Genomic DNA, 25,090 nt, shown 5'->3' with positions numbered 1-25,090 from the left:
AATAATATCCCAAGGCTATTTTGAGACACAATCATCTATTTTCAGACATACAACATGAAGTGTGTATAGAGAATTAGAACTTACTTCTAAGTCATTAAAAAATAGATGTGTGTCTGCCAAGTTGAAAATCATTTCTTCCATTCTCAGTCCAAGGGAAACTGAAGTAGGTGGATCCTAAAAGAAAAATTTTATAGGTTAAATGAAATATAGTTTCACATTAAGAGGAGTCAGCATCAGGTCGAAAGCAAGAGACCCACTGGGATGCACAGACTCCAGCTGCTTTTGGTGTGTGTGATTTATTCCCTGTTCAAATTTCAGTGACTTATTTAAAAAGCATCTTGAGTATCACTGGTACTTGTGTAGTGAAGAAATAATATGCATCTTAAAATATTACCAAAAATATAAAATCTAGGTAGGGTTACTTATATGTATAAAGTAGCAGGAATACAGCTTTACATGTCTGTTTGAAGAATAAGTCTTCTCAATTCAGTGAATTGAGAAGACATTGGAGAAGACATTGTTTATGTTACACCACAATTCATTAAGAGTGTCTAAATCATTGCCAGAGATAACTGGAAGCATATCGATAAAGCTTAATTTCGGAAGGATAATAAATGCTAATTTTACTACTTATGATAACCTTCATTACTGTATTGATACAGATTGTCTGCCAATTTGGAGCATAGTCAAAGTAGGAAGTGATGACCACTGTGACCACTTGGTACTATGCCCAGCTCAGGTAGCTGATCTTGTCCTTCAGGTGACACTATCCAGTCATCCAACTGCTGGGACCATACCCAGGGGAAGTGCCCACATTCCACACTTTTCAGTGGCTTCTCCTCAACACCTCAGGCCTTAGACACTAGCAACCAGCCACCAGCCTGTCCCACACAACCCCAGTCCTGATACTATCTACTGGCTTCTACTGATACGGACACCTGGGATATGAAGATATTTCCAGTTTTTAGTGTATTACTGTATATGCAATGCATCAGATCCAGGAAGTGACATGGCTCATATTTGAAGAGCCTGCATAATCAGCAAAGGGAAAAATGTCCATGAAGAATGTACACAAAAATGTAAAATGAGTTTTTGAAGGTTTTATTAGCAATCTAATAACACTTTTATATATGACATTTTTCTACAAAGCAGTAACTTCTAATATACTATTTTATAATGAAAGCAAACTTATAGAATAAGTACAGAATCTACCTGTATCATCAAGTAACCAGGGAAATTATACTAGAGAAATTATTCCTTCACCCAATAAGACTAGAGTGTAGTATGCACATCCTTATAGTATTAGAGTCATGAACATAAAATCTAGAGAAAGTAAGATTCTTATTAGCTAATGCTGCTCAACATAAATGCTATATTTTTATATATTGTCTTCTGAACACATTATTTTCATTCCAAAGCTCAGGACTTGCCTTACTCCTTACTCTCCATGTAGCTAAAGTCCATCACAGCCTTGAGTATCTACCTCAAGTTCCATCTCCTCATGAACTTTGGGAGGTAGCAGGAAGTGCAGGGAGAGTCCAATGCTAGACAACAGACCCTATATCCTTGCTCTCCTGAGATAAGTTGGTGTCCTTCATTGAATTTCAGTTTGCTCATCTAATAATTAAATTGACTAGACTAGATGGCAAATACGTTTTACATAGAATATGTAAAACATTCTCATCTCTTAATTGGCATAACCATTAAGTGTTGGTATACTTCAGAGAGAGCAGAGGACTGGGATGGAGGGATGGGGATAGAGAATGGTGGTGTCTGTCACCAGCCAATCAGCTGTGGCCAGGAGGCAGAGCCAACACCCCCAGCAGCTCTGCCTACCCCACCAGCTCCACCCATCCTGTCAGCACCGCCCACCTTGCTGGCACAGCCTATGCCTTCCTCAGGGTATCATCCAAGGTGTATCTTTTCATAGTCCTGGAAGAGGACCAGGAATGTCTGCAGAAATCTGGCAGGATGGCACTGCTGGCCCCAAATCCTCTCCTACCTACTCTGCCAGCTGACTGACAGTGGTAAAGAGTCAGAGAACAGAGTATTGCCAAAAGTCAGGGGTGAGATTGGCAAAGGGGCAAAGCAAACACCTGTCCAAGAGCTAGGAGGAGAGGGACAATTGAAAGTACTTCCTCTCAAATTTCCTGTGATGATTCCTACTCCTTAGCACTTTTAAATTGTCCCCATTTAATATGACCCTAAAACCTATGAAATTGCATAGATTGCAGAAGAATTAAAAATAGTTAACAGATAAGTTTAAGAAACCTCTAACTGAATCTTGGTTTTATAGGAATTTGCACAGGCACAGGACTCTAAATATCAGTAAGCTTTCTGGAAAATGCAAATGCTCAAATGAACCCTCAAGCAGATAGACTGAACCAGTAGGGGCAGTTTCAACAGCTGTTTCTAAAACAAAACACCTGTCTAAGGTGTTTACTCCCTCTAGTTCAGGCCAATAAAAACACTAACTTGTCTCATAACCGTGTCAATGAATCTTTTTATGTGGCAATGCAGAAGAGACTTACTACATTTATTTTATTGCCAGGAATTTGTGTGCATGTATTGTTATTTTTGAAAAAGTATTATTTCTACATGATACGGTTGCTTATTTATATGACCATCAAAAGAATTACTCCTTGTTTGTTAATATATAGCATACTTTAACTTTTCTTCATAAATTACAGTAATGACTTGCTAGTTGAAATACTAATAAATTTTAAAGGCTTGTTCAGTCTTGTGGTCAAATATAACACAGATGTTGGCCTTATTTACCTCTTCGTTGTTTTTCTTTTTTGTAATTAGCTGTCATTCCTTAACAGGTTTTATACCGACCACTCCACAGTATTGTTATGAAACATTTACTACACCAAGAGAACAATTTGACAGAGAATTTTAGGATGGGAAGCAACTCTAATCAAAGGTAGTGTTTCTTAAACATTGTGATCTAGTAATCTCTCTCTCTCTCTCTCTCTCTCTCTCTCACACACACACACACACACACACACACACACACACAGAGCTAAAAGCTGAAATTTAACTTTGGAAAAACAAGACTCCTCACTGTGGGGAGTGTATACTCTGACATTTTCCATTTCATAACCCACTGATTCATGGTGGATTTGAAAAGCAGAAGTCTAGAGGACACTACTTTTGCTTTCAGAGATTGGAAAACTGAGTTCCAACAGTGTTGTGATTTGCCTGTGTGCTAACAATGTACAAAGCCAAGTGTTTTACCTAAAAGGGAGCTAGCAGAAGAGTAGACAGGACATCTTGATAACAGACCTGCTTCCACATTCTTGCTTTAGAGTTCTCATATTTAGATTTCATTTTCCATTTATAGTCATTTTTAATACATGCCTGATACAAGTTAAATGTCACAGAAGTTACCAGTGAATAGGGTGTAAATAATTGTAACTTGGTGGCTTATTTTGGCATCTTTAAAGGAAGAAAGAAAGAATACATTTTGAGACCTCAAGTGAGACATTACAATCATCATGCCTTTGGCTTAATCTTAATAATTTTTTTTGTGCTTTACAATAACAAATTCCAGAGCTGTAGTAATAAAAATGGTTGCTTTTAAAGCATCATTTTTGTTATATCACTTCTGAAAAATTTATTTTTAACTTTGCCTCCACTTCAAAGATACATCTCATTTTAAGTTAATCTCATTGCCAAATGTTTCCATTCATTCATGAACATGACCCTTCTGTGGTACTTGCCACTGCTGTCCAATCTCTTCTTGACATCTCTCCTTCTCTGGCATCCATGACCTCATCAGACATCTTCCTAAAATGACTATTCATCATCCATCCATCCCTTAAGTTATGCTGGTCCCTAGGATTGTTTTCATCCTTTCCTCAGTCTATTCACACTGCCTTACAGACCCCAACACACTCATGGTTTCAACAACCATCTTACTGTCCTCTATCCTAGATCTCAACTGTAGGTTCTTATTTCAGTTACCTATTGGTCATTGCAGGGGCTGTTCTGTAGGGTACCTGAAACTTAATGTGCTAACAAGTTGGATTCATATTTTTTCTGGAAACCTTTTGTGTATTCCTTCTTTAGAAGAATGGTACCCTACCAACCCCAAATCTTGGCATTCTTCTAAACAGTCTCTCTTTACCCCCACATAAAATCAATCACAACATCCTCCCATGTGGACCTTGAATGCATGTCTTTTTTTAATAATCACCAGCTCTTTTTCCTCAGCCATATTCCTTTCATGGTTATCTGCAATAGTTCCCTTCACTGTGTTCTGTGTTTTGGGCCCCTCTACTGGCATTCCATCCTCCCAACTCTATTAGGAAACTTTTAAATACTTCAACAAGGACAAAAGGTCCATAAGTGTCTGACTATTGCTTATCTCCCAAATGCGTGACCAACTACCTAGTTTTGCAAACTCTTTATTTTATCATAAAATCTGTTCTTCAAAGAAGACTAGGCAGAGGCTAATATAAAAGCAAAGTTCCCACCAAAGATCTGAAAGAAAACTGTGACAAATGATCAATATCTCCTGGTTACCCATATTGATATATGGAGGTCTCTGAGCAAGCCTGCAAGCTGATGGCCTGCATTCCTGATCAGAGCTGCTTCCCACGGCACCTTCCTCAGTTGTGAGTCCCCTGACTCTTCTAAGCAGGGCTTGTTGGCCACAGGGTCATAGCTGTATGTGTTCTTGTCTTGGAGAACAGAACCATAACGCTGTATCCTTATCTCTACATGCTTGGGACCTAGCACAATGCATAACATAATGACTTTCCCAGGTTTTGCTGCATGATTAAAAGAACAAGAAGCAATAATTTAAAATAATACCAAACAAAGAAACATTATTAAATTTTATCTTTAGTTAATGGTTAGTGTTCAGTGTTGGTTAAAAAAACATTTCCAGATAACTGACTTAGGAAACAAGTGAATATTTGCACATCAAAGTCATTTTATCTACTTAATATGGTATTGAACATGTTAATAAGTAGTGCCTGCTAATTAGTAACTGAAGAGCAGCCTAATCTTAGAATAGCTGTTTACAAAATCTTACCTATTTAAGCTAATCTTATCACTTCAGTAAAGTCAGCATGCAATTTTTTTTTTAATTTAGTAGAGGCATGCATTACATTTCACAAAATATATTCTTATGCACTTTACAATTTAGTTTCCTATTAAAACTTGAATAACAGAATGAAAATATTCAAAAAGAGAAAATACAATGAAATGCCTTATCATCTTTCTTGTTGATGAAGTATAAAACTACTACAACATTTGGCCAGGAAATTTTACTAGTAGAGACTTACTTCTCAAACTGTTCCTTATGAAAACAAAACAATAACAACAACAACAACACATACACACATAGGGAATGAAATTGAATCCTGCTCCTAAATTATTTTGATGTGTTATTAAATTGAAAACTACTGAGTAAAGCCATGAAGGTAACATGCAGCAGGAACCTGCTGCCCTGCTGGGCAACCTGTGGTTGTTTTGTGTAAGTTAAAGACAAATTACATCTATTGAACAGAAAGCAAAATTATGCTGAAAAATTAAACAATAAAATCTGCTGAATGTAGACTCAGACCTAAAATAATTTTGCCTTCATTTTTTATCATATTGTCTTTAGTGATTCCATTGCTTCAAAATCTTCTCCTGTTTCTAGAACTACAGAAACTAAGTTTATCATTCTATCCCCAAATCACCAGTATCATCTCTGACTTGTGACCATTTTACTGTTTCTTTATTTCTTTTCAACCTGATCTGCTATTACACTAGGTATCCATGTAATGGAAAATGTTGTACAAGAAAAGAATTATAATAATAAGAAGACAGACAGACATCATTCTGGACAAAACCAGTGCACAGAAATGCTGGAATATCAAATTTATCATGTAGAAAGTTACCTCTACCAGTCTTGAATTCAGATGTTAAAAATCTTTAATCTGATTTGAAATAAATAGTGTCTGTAAATGCATGTGGGTACTAGCTGATTGAAAGACTTGATGTGGCCTCTTGTTGCTCTGCTTTGTTTAACATTGCTGGAGGGTATATGAAAAGGGGTATTAAAATGCACTTTTTAATAAGCACAATCCATAGCAATTTAGAAAGTTAGTTTCACCAAAACTCAACACTAGATGAAGACACTGTTGCTCCTGCAGGTTTGTGCCATTTGCTTCCATACTTAAGTCTAGGAATTCTCATAGTTGACAAGTACTGAAATTGTCCCGTAATTAGAAGTTATCATAAAGTAAGTATCCAGTTCATCACTTGACTGAACTAGGTCCAGTACTAAACACAGGCATGCATTAGCAGGGGCACTCTGTGTTACCTGTCTCAGAAACTGAGATGACTTTCTAAATATTTGTGTTCATAAGCGACAAAGAACTTTTGCATATAGGGAAGAACACAGGAAAGTCACACTTGCGCCATCACACCACAGGCTCTGCAATCACCATTTAGGCTAGAACTCTGACTTTACCACTTACTAGTTATGTGGAGGGTAAGTTAAGTCACTTAATCTTTAGGCCTTAGGTCCCTCATCAGTTAATAGGAATAAAACAGGTTTGTTTGAAAGATTAGTTTTGGTAATATGTTTAAAGTTATGAGCAAAATGTCTGGCAAATAGTACAAATCATTACAATTAACAGCAGTTGTAGGTCAATCCAGACATGGGATTCCATGTCCTAGCTACAAAAAGATGCACTAAGATTCTGCATTCAAATGAGATGTAAAGTTCAGGCTATTAAAATGGTAATCCTAAATTTCTCATCCCAATATTTTTGAAGTGATCATATTTTTAAGAACCCAGTCATCCATAAGGCTGATGTGTGTGGAAGCTACATTGGGAACATGCAGTATGACAACTCCCAGGAGGGGCTGCCATTGCTTCTACCAAAAGATGCTAACCAAACTTCTTGGCTCAGAGCTATTTAACACTAGAAGAGATGCCCCTTCTTAGGAAATCAGTGAAAGGTATCCATACTCCGAACGTGTGAAAACTGAGCAGAGGTGGTATCATTCTGATAGGAAGCAGGTACTGCATGAATTCAATTTTAACAAAGAAGTGTTTGGTTTTAAAAAATCAATTACTTCCATAGTTACATAGTGTGATCTCTTTAGTAAGTCCCATATACTTGTTGACCTATACCATTTAATCATTAAGAGGTCAGTCTTTGTGAATAGGCAATCAAACAAACAAATCCATTGCTTATTGTCAATTGACAAATGACCTGGGAACTTAAACCTTGGCAAAATCTTGGCTCTGCCCAAGTTTATCAACAAATGGCTGGTAGTGACAAATGGTAATAACAGAAATTATTAAGGTATATTCTAAATGTGTACCTTCATAGTCCCTAAATTTACACTGCTCACCAAATGATGCCGCCCTCTAGCATTTCAGTAATAACTTACATTTTAGAGAGGTTTTATTGGTGGTATGGTCAACCGACAAATTTGTGAGAGCACTTTAAGGATATTAACATAAAATAATCAACTACCACAATAAAAAGAAAAGTGAGATCTTTGTGCCACCAGCTCTTCCACAAATAGCAACTCTTGATTGAGCATCTGACTGGTGGGGGGAGGTATATTTCATTCCTTGCTCCCTGATGTAAGAACACCATTTGTTTCCTAATGCAGTTAGCCCCAATGAAGATTATATTATACATATATTGTACATAAATTTCTGCTAAATATTCTTACATCAAGGTTCGCAAGGAGGGCCTCCCTAATGGCGCAAGGATTAAGACGCAACCTATGAAGCTATCCGCAGCCACAGCAGCACGAGTTTGATCCCTGGCCAGGGAGCTACCCACATGGTGCAGCAGACCTCTCCTGACTTGCCCCGCTGCTTGCCTTAGCAGTATACTTCGGTCAGTCAGCCTGTTCTGTTCCCCACTCTGTCTCTGGTGACTTCTCTCACCCCCCACACCTCTGGCCTGTACCCCAGCTCTTGTATGCATAAATAAATGTTTTTTTTTTTAAAAAGATTCATAAGGATATTACTAGTAAAGAAAATGCCTAAGGCTAGTTAGTCTCAAGCCCTAAGGAAGGTCACTGAAGCTACCTTTAAGATTAACCACCAGGTAGGAGAACTACAGTGGCCACACCTGAGAGGGGACATGCTATCCTGTCAAAATATAACAAGGATGTAAAACAATGGTACCTCATTAAAAAGAATATAAAATAAAAATAAAGTTAACCAACCAACACCAGGCAAATCTAGCTTGCTAGCTTAAAACTATGTCTGTAAGCTGAAATGCACTAGGGTACTGAAAAAATAATAGAGGAACGTGGCACCTGCCAGCCTACTCAGCACAAGCCACTGAGGAAACCTACCTGACCAGGGAAATTTAATCAAGAATCTGTGCAATACTGTAGCTCTATTAAGGGGAGGAAATATTTGAGAAAACCTTAAAATTCAGAAAGTAACTGAGGTCTGTTCTCAAAACTTCACTTGATCAAAAATAGTTCTGCGCTAGGTATTTGCAAAAAAACTATCAATCCCTTTATTTTTGACAGCAGATGTACATATACTTGGTTCAACTGAATCAATGAACTAATGATTTAAAAAACCTTCTAAACTGAGTTTTCTCCTCCTAATTAACTGAGTCAAGAAGAAAGAATATATAGAATCAATAAAATCACCCTAATGATGGATTGTGAAGGAACCCAGCCAACTAGAATACTTGTTTAAAAATACCAGCATCTATGCTAAGGAGGGGTTGTGGGTATTTTTTACATGATACACCTCAATTCAATGAGCAGATTGAAGCTCATGTTGTTCAGATTACCTTGTTACCCATTTTTGTTGAGAAATATGTGAATAGCTACATTGCTGATTCTAGTATTTGTACATGATATTTGGTGTTAACTCTTTTGTAGTAAGCACCACAAAACTACTTTGAAAGGGGAAATGCACTGACTTCTAATTCTCACTTCGTAGCCTTAAATGGCAATCTAATTTTAATAGCAAACATGACTCCCTTTAAACACACAGAAAGAATTGAGGTTGTTTCAAAAATTATTTTCTTAACCCCTTTTTAAATCTATTTTTTCAAAAAATTCTACTTTTAGATTGGAGTGTCCATGGACCGTTGAGCCTCAAATACAAAGTTTAAGGAAACTTGTTTATCCTTTTTGATTTTTAGGACGGGGGTGCAGAGTGGTTTTTGAGTATAAAATCAAAATACTTTCTCTAGAAACCTTAAAGCTAACTGCTCATCTGGCCATGATAGTATCATTTCCTTTTATGTAACATTTTTCAAAGATAATATCCCAATACTTTCAGTCTTGACCTAACAATGCTACAAATACCAAATATTACATTAAATCTTATGTAGTCAAAAAAAATAACTATTAAGTTATTCCAGTTTAATTATAAGAACAACTACAAATAGTACCAAGTGTTAACGATGAAGCACTTTTTCTTCATTGCTTAGCTATACCAGTTAAGCATGAAAAGAAAAACTGTTCCTGTTTTTAATGTATCTCTGGTTCCCTTGTATACACCTTTGCACATATTGTCCTTTCATTCCATTTCTTTTACCATTTTTGTTTTCTATACTGAAAAGCAAAACATGTAATGTGTAATATTTCCATTTATGGATAAAAATATCAGTTATTTATTTGCTAGGAAATAATTCATTTTCAAGTTTAAAAATATGGTAAAATAAATCAAGCAAATATATAATGTGACATAAATATCTCCCATTTAAATTCTTTATAAATTGAGACTTTTAAGAATATGTCTAATATCTAAGCCACTGTTCTAATCTTATTTTTTTAAAGATTTATTTATTTTTATACAAGAACTGGGGTACAGGTCAGAGGCATCAGAGGGTGAGAGGATTCACCAGAGACAGAGCAGGGAGCACAACAGGCAGACTGACTGAAATACACTGCTGAGGGGAGCAGCGGGCGAGACAGGAGAGGTATGCCGCGTCATGTGGGAATCTCCCTGGCTAGCCAGGAATCGAACCGGCGCTGCAGAGGCTGCGGACAGCTTCACAGTGCTTTGCTCAACCCATTGCACCTCTGGGGAGGCCCCACTGTTCTAATTTTGGATAGCTATGCATTCTGAATTAGTTATTATCCTATTATGATTTTTATTAAATAAATACATTTTACATTTGTGATAAATGTCTTTTGCATCTCTACTTGAATATGTACACCATTGCATACTCAAATCCACAAAACTAGCAATTGCTACTTTATTTTGGATCACAAAGTAGAATATATTATGTTTCAAAAATTTCCCTTTGCAAAGACTATGCATTGGAGCAAAGAAAGTTTGTTCAATAAATGGTGCTGGGAAAACTGGGTCGCTACATGCAAAAGAATGAAGCTTGACCACTACCTCACACCATACACAAAAATCAACTCAAAATGGATTAAAGAACTAGACATAAGACCTGAAACCACAAAATACATAGAAGGAAATATAGGCGAAACACTACGGGATTTGCATATCAAAGACATCTTTACAGACACATCACCCAAAGCAGTGATAGTGAAGGCAAAGATAAACAGCTGGGACTACATCAAATTAAAGAGCTTCTGCACAGCAAAAGAGACAATAACAAAAACAAAGAGAAACCCCACCGACTGGGAGAACATTTTTGCACACAACACTAATGATAAAGGACTGATCACAAAAATCTACAAAGAGCTGATGAGACTCAGCAACAACAAAGAAAATAATCCAGTCAAAAAATGGGCAGAAGAGCTAAAAAGAAACTTCTCTGAAGAGCAAATGCGAATGGCCAACAGACATATGAAAAAATGTTCAACATCACTTGCAATAAGGGAAATGCAAATCAAAACTACCATGAGATACCATCTTACACCAGTGAGAATGGCACATATTAAAAAAACTAGCAACAACAAATGTTGGCGAGGTTGTGGAGAAAAAGGAACTCTCCTGCACTGTTGGTGGGAGTGCAGACTGGTCCAACCACTATGGAGAGCTGTGTGGAGATTTCTGGACCTACTAAACATAGAGCTTCCATATGATCCAGCAATTCCACTCCTAGGTATTTACCCAAAGGACACAGAAACATCAATTCCAAAGAGCACCTGCACCCCTATGTTTATAGCAGCACTATTTACAATAGCTAAGCTTTGGAAACAGCCCAAATACCCAAAAATAGATGACTGGATCAAGAAGATGTAGTACATATATACCATGGAATATTACTCAGCATTCAAAAAAGATAAACACATGCAATTTGCAGCAACATGGATGGCGCTGGAAGGGATCATGCTCAGTGAAATAAGCCAAAAAGAAAAAGAAAAATATCAGATGGTCTCACTCATAGCAGGAATCTAGAAAACTTAAATAAGAGACCAGGAAAATGAATAACTATAAGAAAGTGAACATCAAAATCAACAAAAAACTATGAACCAGAGACACTTTTTGGGGGTGGGGGGCGGGAGGGGAGGGATCGGGGTAAGAATGGGGGGGTTGCAATTGTATGGGGAATATAAAAATAAAATTTATTATTTAAAAAAAATTCCTTTTAAGGAATTAATCTGGGGTTAGAAATAGAAATTAGAAGATGGCTGGACTATTTCAGAGTGTATGACTAGTTCCTCAGAATGTGCTGCTTACATTTTGAATATGTGGAATAAAAGATGAAGTTACTACATCTGTCTGCACTGATCCTATGTGGGCAGCTAAGCGTCCACTAGCGGGCAATTACTGAGACTTGCAGTGGCCCAGTGAGGTGTGATGCTAACAATGTAAGCAGTTTTAGGAGGATTTGTTGGTTAATGTGAAAATCTTGTAAAGTATGCTCAAATCAAGAACAAATCTTTGGGCGGTATTAGGAAAAAAGAATACCCATTTTGGACCCTTCAACAATTCCTTATTTAGAATGCTAATATTACAGCCACAAACAGGGTCTGGGTGTCATTTAAAATAAATTCTCCGCATTCAGGATCTTTTGTTTTGGGGGAAAAAGGGAGCTGAAAAACAGGAATGGGCACTCTTAAATACAGGACTGGTTTATTTTTAAGGCCCCATGCTGGTTGCTCACAAGGAAGGATTAGGAAGAGATTAGGAAATTAGCTACCTTATGGGAGAAAAGGAAAAAAAAGCTCAAATATTATTTCTTTTTAAAAATATTACTAAGTGTTATGGAAATGATGTGTGCAACCCATGAGCCCAAAGGGGTCCACTGTTGTCTTCCCACCTGCTTAAAGCTATTAAGATCACCAATCGGATATTAACATTTTAGAGGATTATAAGGCCCTATCACTTAACAGCTGGCATGACATTCAAGTTTGGGGAGTTGGGCATCGTTCCGATGCCAATTAGGAAATAATCTAGATTACCACGAGGGCATGCACGCACATGAAAAACAAATCACGGTTGAACTACCGCTGGAATGATTTTCTTAAAAATCTAAACTTGTGGTGGGGCTAATCAGGTCATTTTTACTGATTAGATAGGTGACACATGACTGCTTTAATTTTCTCCTGCTTAAGAAACTCCCTTTCGACATTGTGAAATAATACCCAAGTTGAATTAAGAGAGAGAATTTCACCCTTCCAAAGATTAATTTTGATTGTGGAGAAAAACCCAATGAATCTCAAACATGGGATAACTGCCAACAAGTGGTACAAAAAGGGAGATAGAAGAATAAAGCCGCAGCAGACCTGGCCAAATTGGCCTCAACACATCAGGACCCACACGGTGCCAAGGAAAAGGCTCAAAAGCTAAACTCAATCAAAAGATCCATCTAGATTTCATTTGTGACCACTTTCCTATCTCTCTCTCCTTTCTAGTGTTACAGCTATTTTCTTTGGTCTTTATTATTTTCTATGAGGACTGCATTAATCTTTGCTATCAGGCTAACCTTCCAAATTGTACACTTCCATCATGTCACGCCACTGTTTGTTTCATCCATGGTATTCCCACAGCCACAGCTCAACATCCTGGCACTCATTGCTCCCTGCAGCCCTTGCTGGTGAGTGACAGGCCAATAAGAAGACTAAATTCCTGGTATTGCCAGTTAACAGATGTGCTTCCCTGGGTCAGTCATTGACGTTTTCTGAGCCCCACTTTCCCTCATTGGAAACAGCCAACGATGTAACTGGCTAACAGTGTAAACTATAAAAATTGAACCAAGAGCAATACTTTTACTGCCATTTCAACCCACTTTCTGTTACTCATCTTTTGCCAATTTGATCCTTTAAACATACTGTATAGTCAGCCAGCCACTTTGCCTATCATTTTCCCAAATGGCTATGTTCTACTTCCACCTCTCCCTCTCTCTGCTACCTGGAACAACAAAGTATCATTGCCCACTCTCTTCTCTGAACCCCCTAAAAGTAAACCATAGTACTCTGATTTATGGAGTGCTATATATTTTTTTCTAGGTGCTTTACATTTTTCAGCAAAAGCCCTGCAATTGATCCCATTTTATAGAGTGGAAGACTGAAGAGAACAAGTGACACTTAGAGATTCATGGTGCTTTTCCCAAGACCACCAAGCAAGGGAGGCCCAAACTTGGCATGGCAGGGCCAATGAGGTGGTTAATGTGTTCACTGTATTCCTTTTTTACATGTAGGAATAAGAAAAGGCTTTCCTCCATAAGGTTGCAAGAACATACATTTCAGTTATATGTGAGTGCCAGTTAGTTATCTACCTGCCCCCTCCTGGAAGTGGGCAGGTAGATAAAGCAGAAGAGAACAATTATTAAGATCAGGCAAAGACCCCAGGGGGGGAAAAAATCTAAACTGAAAAAAAAAAAAAAGATAAGGGTACAGAGAAACAAAGGGGAAGAATAAGGTTCTTTCAGCTGGAAATACCCATTGAAAGTCCAAAGTTACTATGTTTTTGTTTTCAGAGCTTAGTGTCATTCCACAGGACCCAAAAGTTCTATCTGGAACCATAACTTATTTCTTCATTTTGATCTAACTTGGAATTGATATACAAAAGGTAACTAAAAACAGGGAACTGTCCTTTAAAAGGGTTGAATGGGTCACTCATCACTGTTAGGACAGCTGTCCCACAGCCTTTGGATTCTGCTCTGCCAGGACACCACAATTACCATGAGGACTTGAAAGTGGGTGTGGGCTTCACTGATGTGCCAAACAGTTCCTGAGAACTGTGGCTGCCACTGCTACCCTCCCACCAATACCCATTCTCTGGTTCTTCCTGGGCACATGTCAAGGTTATATTTCCCAGTGTTCTTTCACTGGCTGGTGTAAGCAGACTTGTTTTCCCTTCCAAGAGAGGCACTGGGCCTCAAGCCTTCCATTCATGCACCCCCACTTTTCTCCCTGTGGGCTAGAAAGCCAACAATAATCGGAAACTACCTGGTAAGATGGCACAACCATTATCTGCAAGACCAAACATTGCACACATCAAGCAACCTAAAAATCCACTGGAGACCATTAAATAAGAAAGAGATACATTTCTACTGTGTGAAATTTTAGGCCTATCTGTTACAGCCATGTCACCTACCCTAATAAATTTATGTGTTTCATTGTAGCCCTACATGCATATAGACAATTTGATGCTACAATAAGTTCATGTTCAAGTTGGCAACAGTGTGGGTGTTACTGAGCTGTAATCTTATCCTACAGGAAGGGATAAGATAAATCAATACAAAGATCTAGACCAGGGAAGGTAACCTTTTTTTCTAAAGGAGGGAGCTATTTTAGGTTTTGCAGATCATATACACACTCTGAAATACTCTTCTTTGCCTTTTTTAAAAATAGCATCTTAAATTTTTAAATGACATTCTTAGTTTGAAAGTGCTAAAAAACAGATCTTGAACCAGATTCGATCTATAGGATAATAGTCAGTTAATATCTGGTCTCAATCTCTGGTCGACATCTTTAAAAACCAAAGTAAGAATATAATTTTATGACACAAACATTACCTAAAATTCAAATTTGGTATAAATGAAGTTTTACTGGAATGTAGCTGCAATTATTTGTTTACATATTGTCTGTGGTTGCTTTGCACTACTAGGGCAGAGTTGACCAGGTATGACAGGCATTGGCTTACAAAGCCTAAAATATTTACTTTCTGACCTCTTATGGAAAAATTTTGCCAATCCCTGGTCTGGAGGTTCCAAAAAAAGAGGCTGTTTTATTAGGTAACCAGATCTTCTACAGTCCCAGGAGGATATAAGGAGGGTACTGTGTGTCTGGCTGCTTGGATGCCACGCTGAGGTCAACACTTTCACCAGCCTTGATGGAAGAGGGTCAGCCCCCCAAAATATTTCAGTTTAGTGTTACTCCCTTAAAAAGGATAAACACAGAAATCTTTACTGGCTAACTGGAGTGTTCTGAAGCAATGGTCTAGATAAACTGCCATTGCATTTTTCTTAAAATGTATTGAATGAGCACAGTAAAACTCACTATGACAATGAGGACCTTTTAGCAGCACTGGGCATTGTAAAACAAATGCTGAGACAGGATATACAAGATCAATTGGTCACCTGTGCTGTTCTTATTGTTGGATTATTATTGGTAAGATATAGTGCTAGGCCATTTCAATTCATGACATGACTTAAATCTCCCTCTTCGCCTCATCCCCTACATTTTTACTGAGATGTTATTGATTAAACTTAATTCTTACAACTGTTCTGTAAGCCAAGTAGCCAGCCTTATGGATGAGGAACCTGAGAATCTGTACAAATATATGGTTTGTTCAAGGTCAAAGAACTGAAATATCAGAACTTGGATTTGTGTCTATATCTATTTGAATTCAAATCTGAAGTTCATTTTATCATACCATAAGGTGCACCACACATTGGTATTTCATACATTTGAAGACATCCCACATATTACTATCTGGCTACTATTCCACAATCAAGTGGGTTTTTTGTTGTTGTTGTTATTTTTTTTTAGAGTCATGTTTCAACTATATTAATATACAGTAAAATAGAGTATTGATTTTATGCTAGATATGTATGTTGCTAGGTGGTTTTCACATTTGGTCTCTAACCTTTTAAAAGTCTCCTCATTTGTAAAAGGGGTTTGGTAGTAGCAATTTCAGAGCATTAATGTTGAATTAAATGAGTACCAGGTACAGGGGAAATTCTTAATAAGTAGGGCCTACAATTTAAAAAGCTAAGCTTTGTAGTAAGTGTTCATGTTTAGGTTTTTATATAAAATGAGGACCAAGGCTCCGTATTTTTTATAACTATTCTAGCATAAATCCATGAGAGACACAGTGTTAAGCATCAATAAAAAGTATTGAAATAGGGCCTCCCTGGTGGCTCAAGGGGTTAAGCACAGCTCTATGAAGCTCTCTACAACCTCTGCAGCCAAGTTCAATCCCCGGCCTGTCTGGGAGCTACCCACATGGTGCAGCAGACCTCTCCTGTCTCATCTGCTGCTCCCCTCAGCAGTGTATTTCAGTCAATCTGCCTGTTCTGTTCCCCACTCTGTCTCTGGAGAATCCTCTCACTCCCCACACTTCTGGCCTGTATCCCAGTTCTTGTATGCATAAATTTAAAAAAAGTATTGAAATAATTAAGTCATTGGATATAAATAACTTGGGACTCCTCCCATAAGAGAGGTTCATGGCTGCCGTAATAGCACATACTTATTTGAAACATCCATTTGGGGGATATACTTTGAGGTTATTACATGATATTGTCTATTTTAAAGAGTGCATTCAAAGAAGAAAATCAAGACTAGTTTTCTTTGACAAAATTGGGGGATTTGGACTCAGTTTGAAAGCAACTTTTAAAAATGCTCTAGACAAAAATGTTAAATCAGATATTATTTACAGAAGCCTAATTTAGAGTAACACCCATGGACTTTATTTTTCCAATATGCAGTTTCTTTCTCTTCCCTATCCAATCCTATACTGTACCTATCACCCTCTTTTTGTTCCTATCACCTTTGTTATAAAACAACACTTCCTTATAACACCCAACATGCCTGCTTCCCACAGCTAGGATTACATGGAAGGTGGGACATTCTCAAACTTTTTTTTGTACATATTGCTGTAACATGCCCTAATTTGGTATTATATCAACCAGATCCTGTATCCCCTTTCTGAATGGCCTACTCATTGAGTTGCCTAAGCTACTGTGACTAAGCTACTTCTCAGGTATCTGGTTCCCATAGAGACGGAACAGCTATCACATTGTCAGGCATTCATTTCTTTATATTCCTGTAGAGTAAGGTCCAGCCACATGCTCCCCTTGACAATGCTCATAAACACCACAAAATTTGTGCTGCAAAAAGCTTGCCCCTGAACTACTTTAAGACTTCTCTCCTCAGTGCCTGGGGAGATAAAAGGCAGGCAAAACGTTTTGATCAGCTCAGTTATTATTAATGATTTAGATGAACACTTGTTGAACTGCACATTTTTACAAGGCATGATTATCAAATTTGATAGCAAATTCTGTAGTTCACTGCAAAAATCTCCTCTTTGTGCCTCCACTTCGCTTTCCACCAACCATTAATTCTCCAAAGTAATCTAAAAATTTTAAAATTTTCTCTTGCCTTTCCTTCAAGAATTCAAATACATTCCTGTGGCACGTACGATGAATCAACCCCTCTCTCTGTGGCTGGCAGAACTCTGATAGCTGCCTCCTCCCAGCCTATGTTGCATGACACTGAAAATCTCCACTAAGTTCAGTCACCCTTGAATCTTTGCCCTTCAAACATTACTCCCTTTCCTGCCCCTGCACTTGCTGTTTCTTTTGCTGGGAATACTCTTTCCCTTGATGAGCACATGACTGCTGGTCTCTTTGGGTCATTCCAACCTCAAGCTCAAAGTCATGCTTTGAACAACTTCCCCAGCCAGACTTAACAAACTTGTCCTCTTCCTGGCCCCACAACTTATACATGAAGGGTAAGTTTACATTTAATCCTCAAATCACCCATACTTTAAAAGATATATAAAGTTGGTTTTTGGAAATTACATGAGATAAAAGTTTTCATCACATGTCCCATTATGAAAAAACTAAAACTAACAAAAAAATACTATTTGGTAAAGCCTTAAAATACTAATGGCTGATATAGTTTTAAAAATAAAACTCAAGATATTTGTTAACATTTTGTTTAGATATGGTAAGAAGCCAGTGGTTTTGAGGTTAGGTGTGAATTTCATGTGTAAGCCATTTATGGCCAAAGACTGACATGAGGGCAGCAGGCCATGAGAAGTTCACCTCACTCTAAGCTACCTTTTATTACCTGCATTTTGGTTAATAATCATCTTCTCACAGATACCGTTTTAACATAAAGATGGAACATATTGTACTTTATAGATACCTTATTTCTGAACAGGGTCAAAGAGTGGAATGTTTTTGTAATTACAGATGTATATTTTGGGGGCCTTTATTTTGGATTAGGTGCATCTCTAGGATTATGAAAAGGAAAGCTATACTCTGACGCCCAATTGATAATTTCTCCATACTGCACTTATACAGCAAGTACTCTGTATGTACATAGCAGCATAAATATCAAAAGAATTAATACCTAGGTAAAATCTGTAAAGAGAGAAGGCATAGTTTATGGGTGATAATTTTAACATTTAATTGTGGCAAATACCCAAAGTCACCAAATTCAGTTCCTAAAGAGAAAAATCAATAGCTTCAAGAACCTGAGTTGTGGTATTATTTCATTAAAGATTTTAAAATATGAGAAATACCAAAATCAGAGGATACTTCGAATTATTCTAGCCACTATAAATGAGATAATTTGTAAGGGTAGGATTTATGAAAATACCAAGCAAAATATCAAAAAAAGATTTATAAGGTTTTGGGAAACTGAAAGGAAGAATATTGAAACTGAAGTTCTGCTCATGGAAAGTAGTCTCTAATAATATTCTTTACCTACATTGCCAAGAGAAGTATTACAGCTACTCAAGCATGGATATATTGTTCCTACTGCCATACCATTCATAAAAATTTGGCCCCATAGCAAAGGGACTTAAAAAGATATTTGTGACAGGTATTTTGAATATAAAATAATAACACTGCCAATTACTGAAGACAATGTCAAGTGAAATATTTCCTCCATTGAGTACACTAAGAATAAAGTGAATTAAGAAAGGACAGGGCAAATAAAAACTATAATACAAATGATCTTTCTATATCATCTATATATTTTAAAATTTCAGTCTAGAATAACATTCCATCACTTTTATTCACTGGTGTTTGAAATAAGAATGATTTAATTGTATAAACTTTATCTCATTTTTAAGGATCTAAAATATCTTAACACATATTTTTACATATATATTACATGCATATTTAACTCTATCAAAAAATCAAGTTATTTTTCCAATTAATATTTTAAATTTATTAAAGTTAAAACTACATTCCCATTTGGACATAAATTCAATTCTAGGCATATTTACTCTAAAAATATTAAAAATTGAAGCCTACTGTACTCACCCTCCCATATCTGTTGGCATAGGACCCGGTAAGCAAGGAATGGAAAACAATGATTGTCTCATCCAGATCCCAGATGAATACTCTCTACAAAGGAAGAACCAAATCAGTCTCTTTTTCATGGTTGAGAAACCTGATATTCTATTAACTTGAATATGAAAAGGTAGTCTTAAATGGTAAACAAATTAATAAATTCAAAGTCTTCTTCTTTTTAAATACAACTGTTCCAAAAAGTACTTCCCAGCTTTTCTCAAACAGAACCTCAGATGAGATACAAAAGGAGAATTATTATTGACACCAGTGATATAAATAAAGCAAAGAAACAATAATATGTACTTTCAGCGTCAGCATACGTTTATATTCTTTCTACCTCTATGGTGGAGGTAGAAAATAAAGAAATGAAAATGAGATGTTCATAACTTCTGAGATAGAGGGGGTAATTAATCAAAAATCATTTATCATTTTTAAATTTCTGCTCTCTGTTAAGATGTGTTAAAATTGCCAGTTATGTTTTATAAAGCCAAATATTAAAAAAACTATGCATAAAATCTAACACTTTACATCATCTATTCACCTTATTTTACCTATTGGGCTGTTAGCAAATGGACAGAATATAAATTGTTCCTGCCAAATTTTCTTCAGATAACAGATAGTTAACAAATTAAACAGACACATAACACAAATTCTTAGACACACTTGGAGTATTTAGAATTGGATTTGCAGGAATTCATTTCAAAAAGGTCTCTGAGATGCCACAAAAGACCTCCCAAGCCTGCTTTTCATCCCATTCCCACTCATACCAGTACATATTCAGACACATAGATTCTGTTGGAAAATTTTCATCTTTTCAGCCAAAATAATCATGTTTTCCACCATCAGATTTTACTTTGGCAAAAAACATAAACTTAATTGCAGTGGATTCAAAGCTATGAAATTTACCACCCTTTAAGGTTTTATATAATCCCTCCTGCTTTTGAACTCCACCAAAACATGTCTCATAAGGTGATTACCATTTCAATTTAGAACATTCCAGACTTTCCTTTCTCAATACACATAAATGTGTCTTTAATTTCAAAGTGGATTTTACTAAGCATTTTTAGTATGACAGACACTTAATTGAAATGGCAATGATACAGAGCAGTGCAGGAGAGTTTTGTTCAAGCAGAATGATATAATTTACTATAGTTCTTTGGAGAGAAATAAGCAGATGCTTTACCATGTAGTCAGAATGGAAGAGAAAAAAATAATTGCTTTACCTATAATTAAAGTGAAAGAGAAAAATGCTTTACCTATAATTAATATGGAAAAGAAAGCAATGACATTTGGACACCTTGATCACTCCATTCACACACTCCATTCACTCCATTCACATAGAACTACTGTTTAGCTACTAAGACATCTTGTTTTTCACTGGATATTGGCAATGGCATACCTCAAGATCAGAATCTGGGGGAGGTGAAGGATTATTGTTTCGTCGACCCCGTCCTCGTGACTTCCCATCTGAACCTCGTCGCAATCGATCAGAATCTGAATCTTTGATGGGTGTGGATGGGCTGTGGATTGTGCTGTACTCTGTAGAAAAAGAGAAGGACTTTCATATCTTGGTTCTATAACCATCATGTGAGGATTAACTTTAATTAATTGGACAGTTGAAAAGTAAAGCACATTTCATTCTGTTGAATTCTGTAATTTCTTTTACTGCACTGGTAAGTAATTTGAGATATTTGATTCCAAGACTAGTTCTGAAAAAATGTGTGCTCATAAATGACTACAATTTAATTGAAGGTGGGTGACGCCAGGTTGTACAAAGGTTGGGTGTACTGAGTTGCCTAGATTTTCTTTCTGGTTCTCTGTGATTAGACAATGCTTGTCCATACCCATATTTCCACATTTCTTGAAAATATAAAAATCCCTGTTTCCCCCATCTTATGTGAGAACAAGAAAGTGACTAGGTAAGAAGAGCTGATACATAGGTGAGGCTTATACTCTGTATGGTATTCATCACACCATTCTTCTTGGTCTTTCCTTCTTTAACCAAAATTCCCACTCCAGGCAGCACATTAAAATTACTCATCTGGGAAACTTAAAGACCATGGAAATAATCATACATAAACCGAAAATAAAGACAATCCCTATCAGGCTCTGAGGAATAATTGGGCAGCAGTTACAGTGTTGGGGGAGACTATTATCCCATTTCCAGAATAAACAAAAACCTCATTTACTTTCACTCCTTAAGTATGTTTTTCTTCAGCGAGTTCTCCCATCACACTCCAGATGTGCCAGTATATTGGCTCTCCTGCCAAAGCTCTTTGCCAGATTTCTCTACTAGATATGGATTGGATTTTCTCAGTCTAATACGAGGAATGATTATTCTTTCTTACACAGCGTTATTACATTTCACAAAATGAAGAACAGTTGAAGACCTGGTTGCCTTTATTAATGTACTATCAGCCTCATCTCTACCAATGGCATGTATGTGTGAAACCATGTGATCTTGGTATTAACTCTAACGCCATGATTCAAGACTTTTCTTAAATTACACAAAACAACCTTGTACCTTCAGTTTATTTTTAAAATCTAAATAAATCCCTACCACTTTTAGATGAGGTGTTTGTATACCCATTCTTTTTTTCTTTAAAGATTTATTTATTTATTTATTTATTTATTTATTTATTTATACAAGCACTGGGTACAGTCAGAAGTGGGGGAGGGTGAGAGAATTCACCAGAGCCAGAGCGGGGAGCAGAGCAGGCAGAAGGACCGAAGTACACTGCTGAGGGGAGCAGCGGGCGGCAGGAGAGGTCTGCGCGCCATATGGGACCCTCCTCCGGTGTCCGGGGAGCAGCCAGGGATCGAACCAGCGCTGCAGAGGCTGCAGGCAGCTTCGCAACCCAGTGCTCAACAGCTGCACCACCGGGGAGGCCCTGTATACCCATTTCTATACCAAACTTTCTTATATAAACAGGCCAAGTGATCTTCATTTGCTGAAGCCACCACTATGATTTACATACCCTAAGTTCAATCAAGGTCAGGAAGTCCAAAACAACTCCATTTAACTGGTCACTTTATGGAGTTACGTGGGATGCATTTCTGAGCTATCTTATCTCATAGAACTATCAGAACCTAAGGTAGGTTAGCCACTCTAAATCTATATTAGACTGGTTTTCTTACAGAGGCAGCTAACTATGGCACCCTCTCCTGAAGATGTGCCAAATCAAGAATCTCTTGTCCATGATTTTCAGAGAATAAGGGGGTCAAGTGAATATTATTTTTATGGAGTTCAGTGGATTTAAAGTTGTGTTTTAAAGAAAAAGCCTTGGTCTTCCTTTTCTTTAAATACTCTGCTATCTACATCCATGTAGAATCCCAGAGAATGATCAGGTAAGAGAGAACACATGCCAATCTCTAATAGTTTCAAAACAGAGCATTTACTTTCCAGCTGGCACAGCTGGAATTTAACTTAACCTATACTTCAAGTATTTGACTTCAAAGTCTATCTTGAATTTTGAGTTCTCTTGTGTTTGGAAGTTCATATTTGAGAAGATGCTAAAAGATTTCAGGCAGTGTATCATATCACATTATACCTTTTGCCTTGACTTTTAGAGGGGTTAGCATTTATTTTGTCTTCAGAAGAGTTTATCTTATTGAAGTTGTCTCAGCCTAGATTTCTTCTTATAGACTGCCTATTACTATTTTTTTGGTGTTTACTTCTCTTTCCCTGCTTAAAAACCCAAATAAACCTTTCAAAATAAATTTCATTTCACTTTTTTAGAAACAGAAAAGCTACAATAAAATTGATAACTTCTACATACCTCCCCCAAAGAAAAAAAATTCAATGGTCAAAGTAGACAAGATAAATTGTGTCACCTAAAGTTTTTTCAGATAAATAAAACAAGTCCTAAATAATGAAGAATCCAATAGATTTTCATATTTAAACACACACATATACCCCTGAGAGGCCTCAACTTATTAGAAGGTAAAATTTAAAAGTTGCAAACTAATTTTAAAAAACCTCTTCCTCTTTGTTCCATGAGGTGGAAATAAACACTTTTACTTTCCTAACCAGCTTTCCTGACTAACTTCACCTTCCTCTACTAGTGCAAGACAACTCAACAAATAATTTAATCTTCTAATCCACCAACAGCTCATGTTTCATTAAAATCCTCTCCAAATAGTTAAACTTCACCCCCACTGAGATAATGGATTGAAAGTACTCAGAAGAGCATTCACTTCATTTAACAAACTAGTAGCCTGAAGTATAAAGATGTACCGAACAGATACGGTTCTTGCCTTCCTGGAGCTTAAAATTCAGAGGAAGTCACTAATGGACAAAAATGAGAAATTATAAAACAATATGAAAAGGATATGTCATAGGACAACAGAACTTTAGGAAACCAGAGAAATTCTACATAATCCAGATTTACAGGGTTGTAACATCTTCCTAAAGGAGTACAAACTCATGAGCTAGAAGGGAACATAAATGTTCTCTGAACAGGCACATGACCATGTGTGAAGAAGGTGGAGAGTGAGAAAGAACATTAAGATTTGAAGAAAAAAAAAAAAAGTCCATGAATCTGACTTGAATCAATACAGGAAGAGCATCAAAATGAGGGTTGAGTAGAAGACATAGAATTCAACACAGGAGTGGTATAATCACATTCACATTATTTTAGATAGATGACTCCCGCTGCAGTGTGGGGAGGACATTGCAGATAAGACTGAAAAGGGGAGCCCAGCTAGGAGGATAATCCAATTATCCAAGTGAGGGATAATGGTGGCAGAGCTGGAGGTAGTGGGGACAGGAGAGTTACAGACTTGATGTGTCATTAGGAGGTGAAATCAGTAACTAATTAATTGGATAAGAAAGAGAAAGAAAGTCAAGGATGATGCTTATGCCACTGGAATTTTGTAACATGAAATAGAGGATAGATGATGGAGGAGGAATTATAGGAAGAATGTAGGTAAGAATTTAAGTTCATCTTTAGAAGTAACAAGCTTGAAGAATCTGTGGGCATTCAAGTAAAGATAGCTCTGTAGCTCAGGGAAGAAATGTGGGCTGGATTTAGGTTTGAAATTGATACCTAACATAATATATACAGAGAAGGAGGGGTGTCTAATGAAAAACACGCCATGTTTGTAGGACAGATAGGCAGAGAAAGGTTGGTGGGGTATGAGGAGGAAAACCAAGATCAGTGTATTGTAGAGGAAACAGTATGTCAAGTAGGGCCCCATGATCAATAACTTCAAATTGGTCAAGAGATAATATAAAGATTAAGTCCAAGAGTACTTAAGATTAAGAATCAAAGAGATCTTGGTATATTCTGAGAAAGTACAAATCAGACATATTCAGGAGATATATTAGTAAGAAAGCAGAAGGTACAGAAACATAAGCAAGGGTGAGAATTCCTAAAATGATGGCCCTATAATTGCCAAAATCCAATAATTATTTTTTTAGTACTGATCTGGGAAGAAACAAGAGTTTGCGTCAGGTTGTTAATCAATGCCTTGCTTACTTCATCAAAAAATCTTGCTATGATAAAAAAAAGGCAACTAAAGCAAGCAGTGTACCTAGTGACACTGTGATTACATTCTAAATATACTTTCTAAAGCAGATCCTTTATGTTATCAAGGAATAATAAGCAACTACTAATTTACCAGTCAGTGGACTATATTTTGAATACCAATTCGCTAGAATTTCCTCTATGGCCATTTTCTCACAA

At 36.9% G+C, this 25,090-nt stretch overlaps 1 protein-coding gene across 1 annotated transcript in view; it reads right to left on the bottom strand.

Annotated features, from left to right (window-relative positions):
• Window positions 1–25,090, bottom strand: part of EYA1 (EYA transcriptional coactivator and phosphatase 1) — a 302,855-nt gene that overhangs the window by 40,265 nt on the left and 237,500 nt on the right. Inside the window, exons 11-13 of the mRNA XM_054691910.1 lie at window positions 20,803–20,942; window positions 19,374–19,457; window positions 85–174 (exon numbers count right to left, since the gene is read on the bottom strand). Of these exons, the coding sequence (XP_054547885.1) occupies window positions 85–174; window positions 19,374–19,457; window positions 20,803–20,942 (314 nt within the window). The remainder of the gene's footprint in view (window positions 1–84; window positions 175–19,373; window positions 19,458–20,802; window positions 20,943–25,090) is intronic.

Source organism: Talpa occidentalis, unplaced genomic scaffold, assembly GCF_014898055.3.
Source record: "Talpa occidentalis isolate TD23 unplaced genomic scaffold, MPIMG_talOcc4v2.1, whole genome shotgun sequence".
In the NCBI taxonomy this organism is placed as follows: domain Eukaryota; kingdom Metazoa; phylum Chordata; class Mammalia; order Eulipotyphla; family Talpidae; genus Talpa; species Talpa occidentalis.
This window is presented reverse-complemented; position numbering and strand designations above follow the sequence as displayed.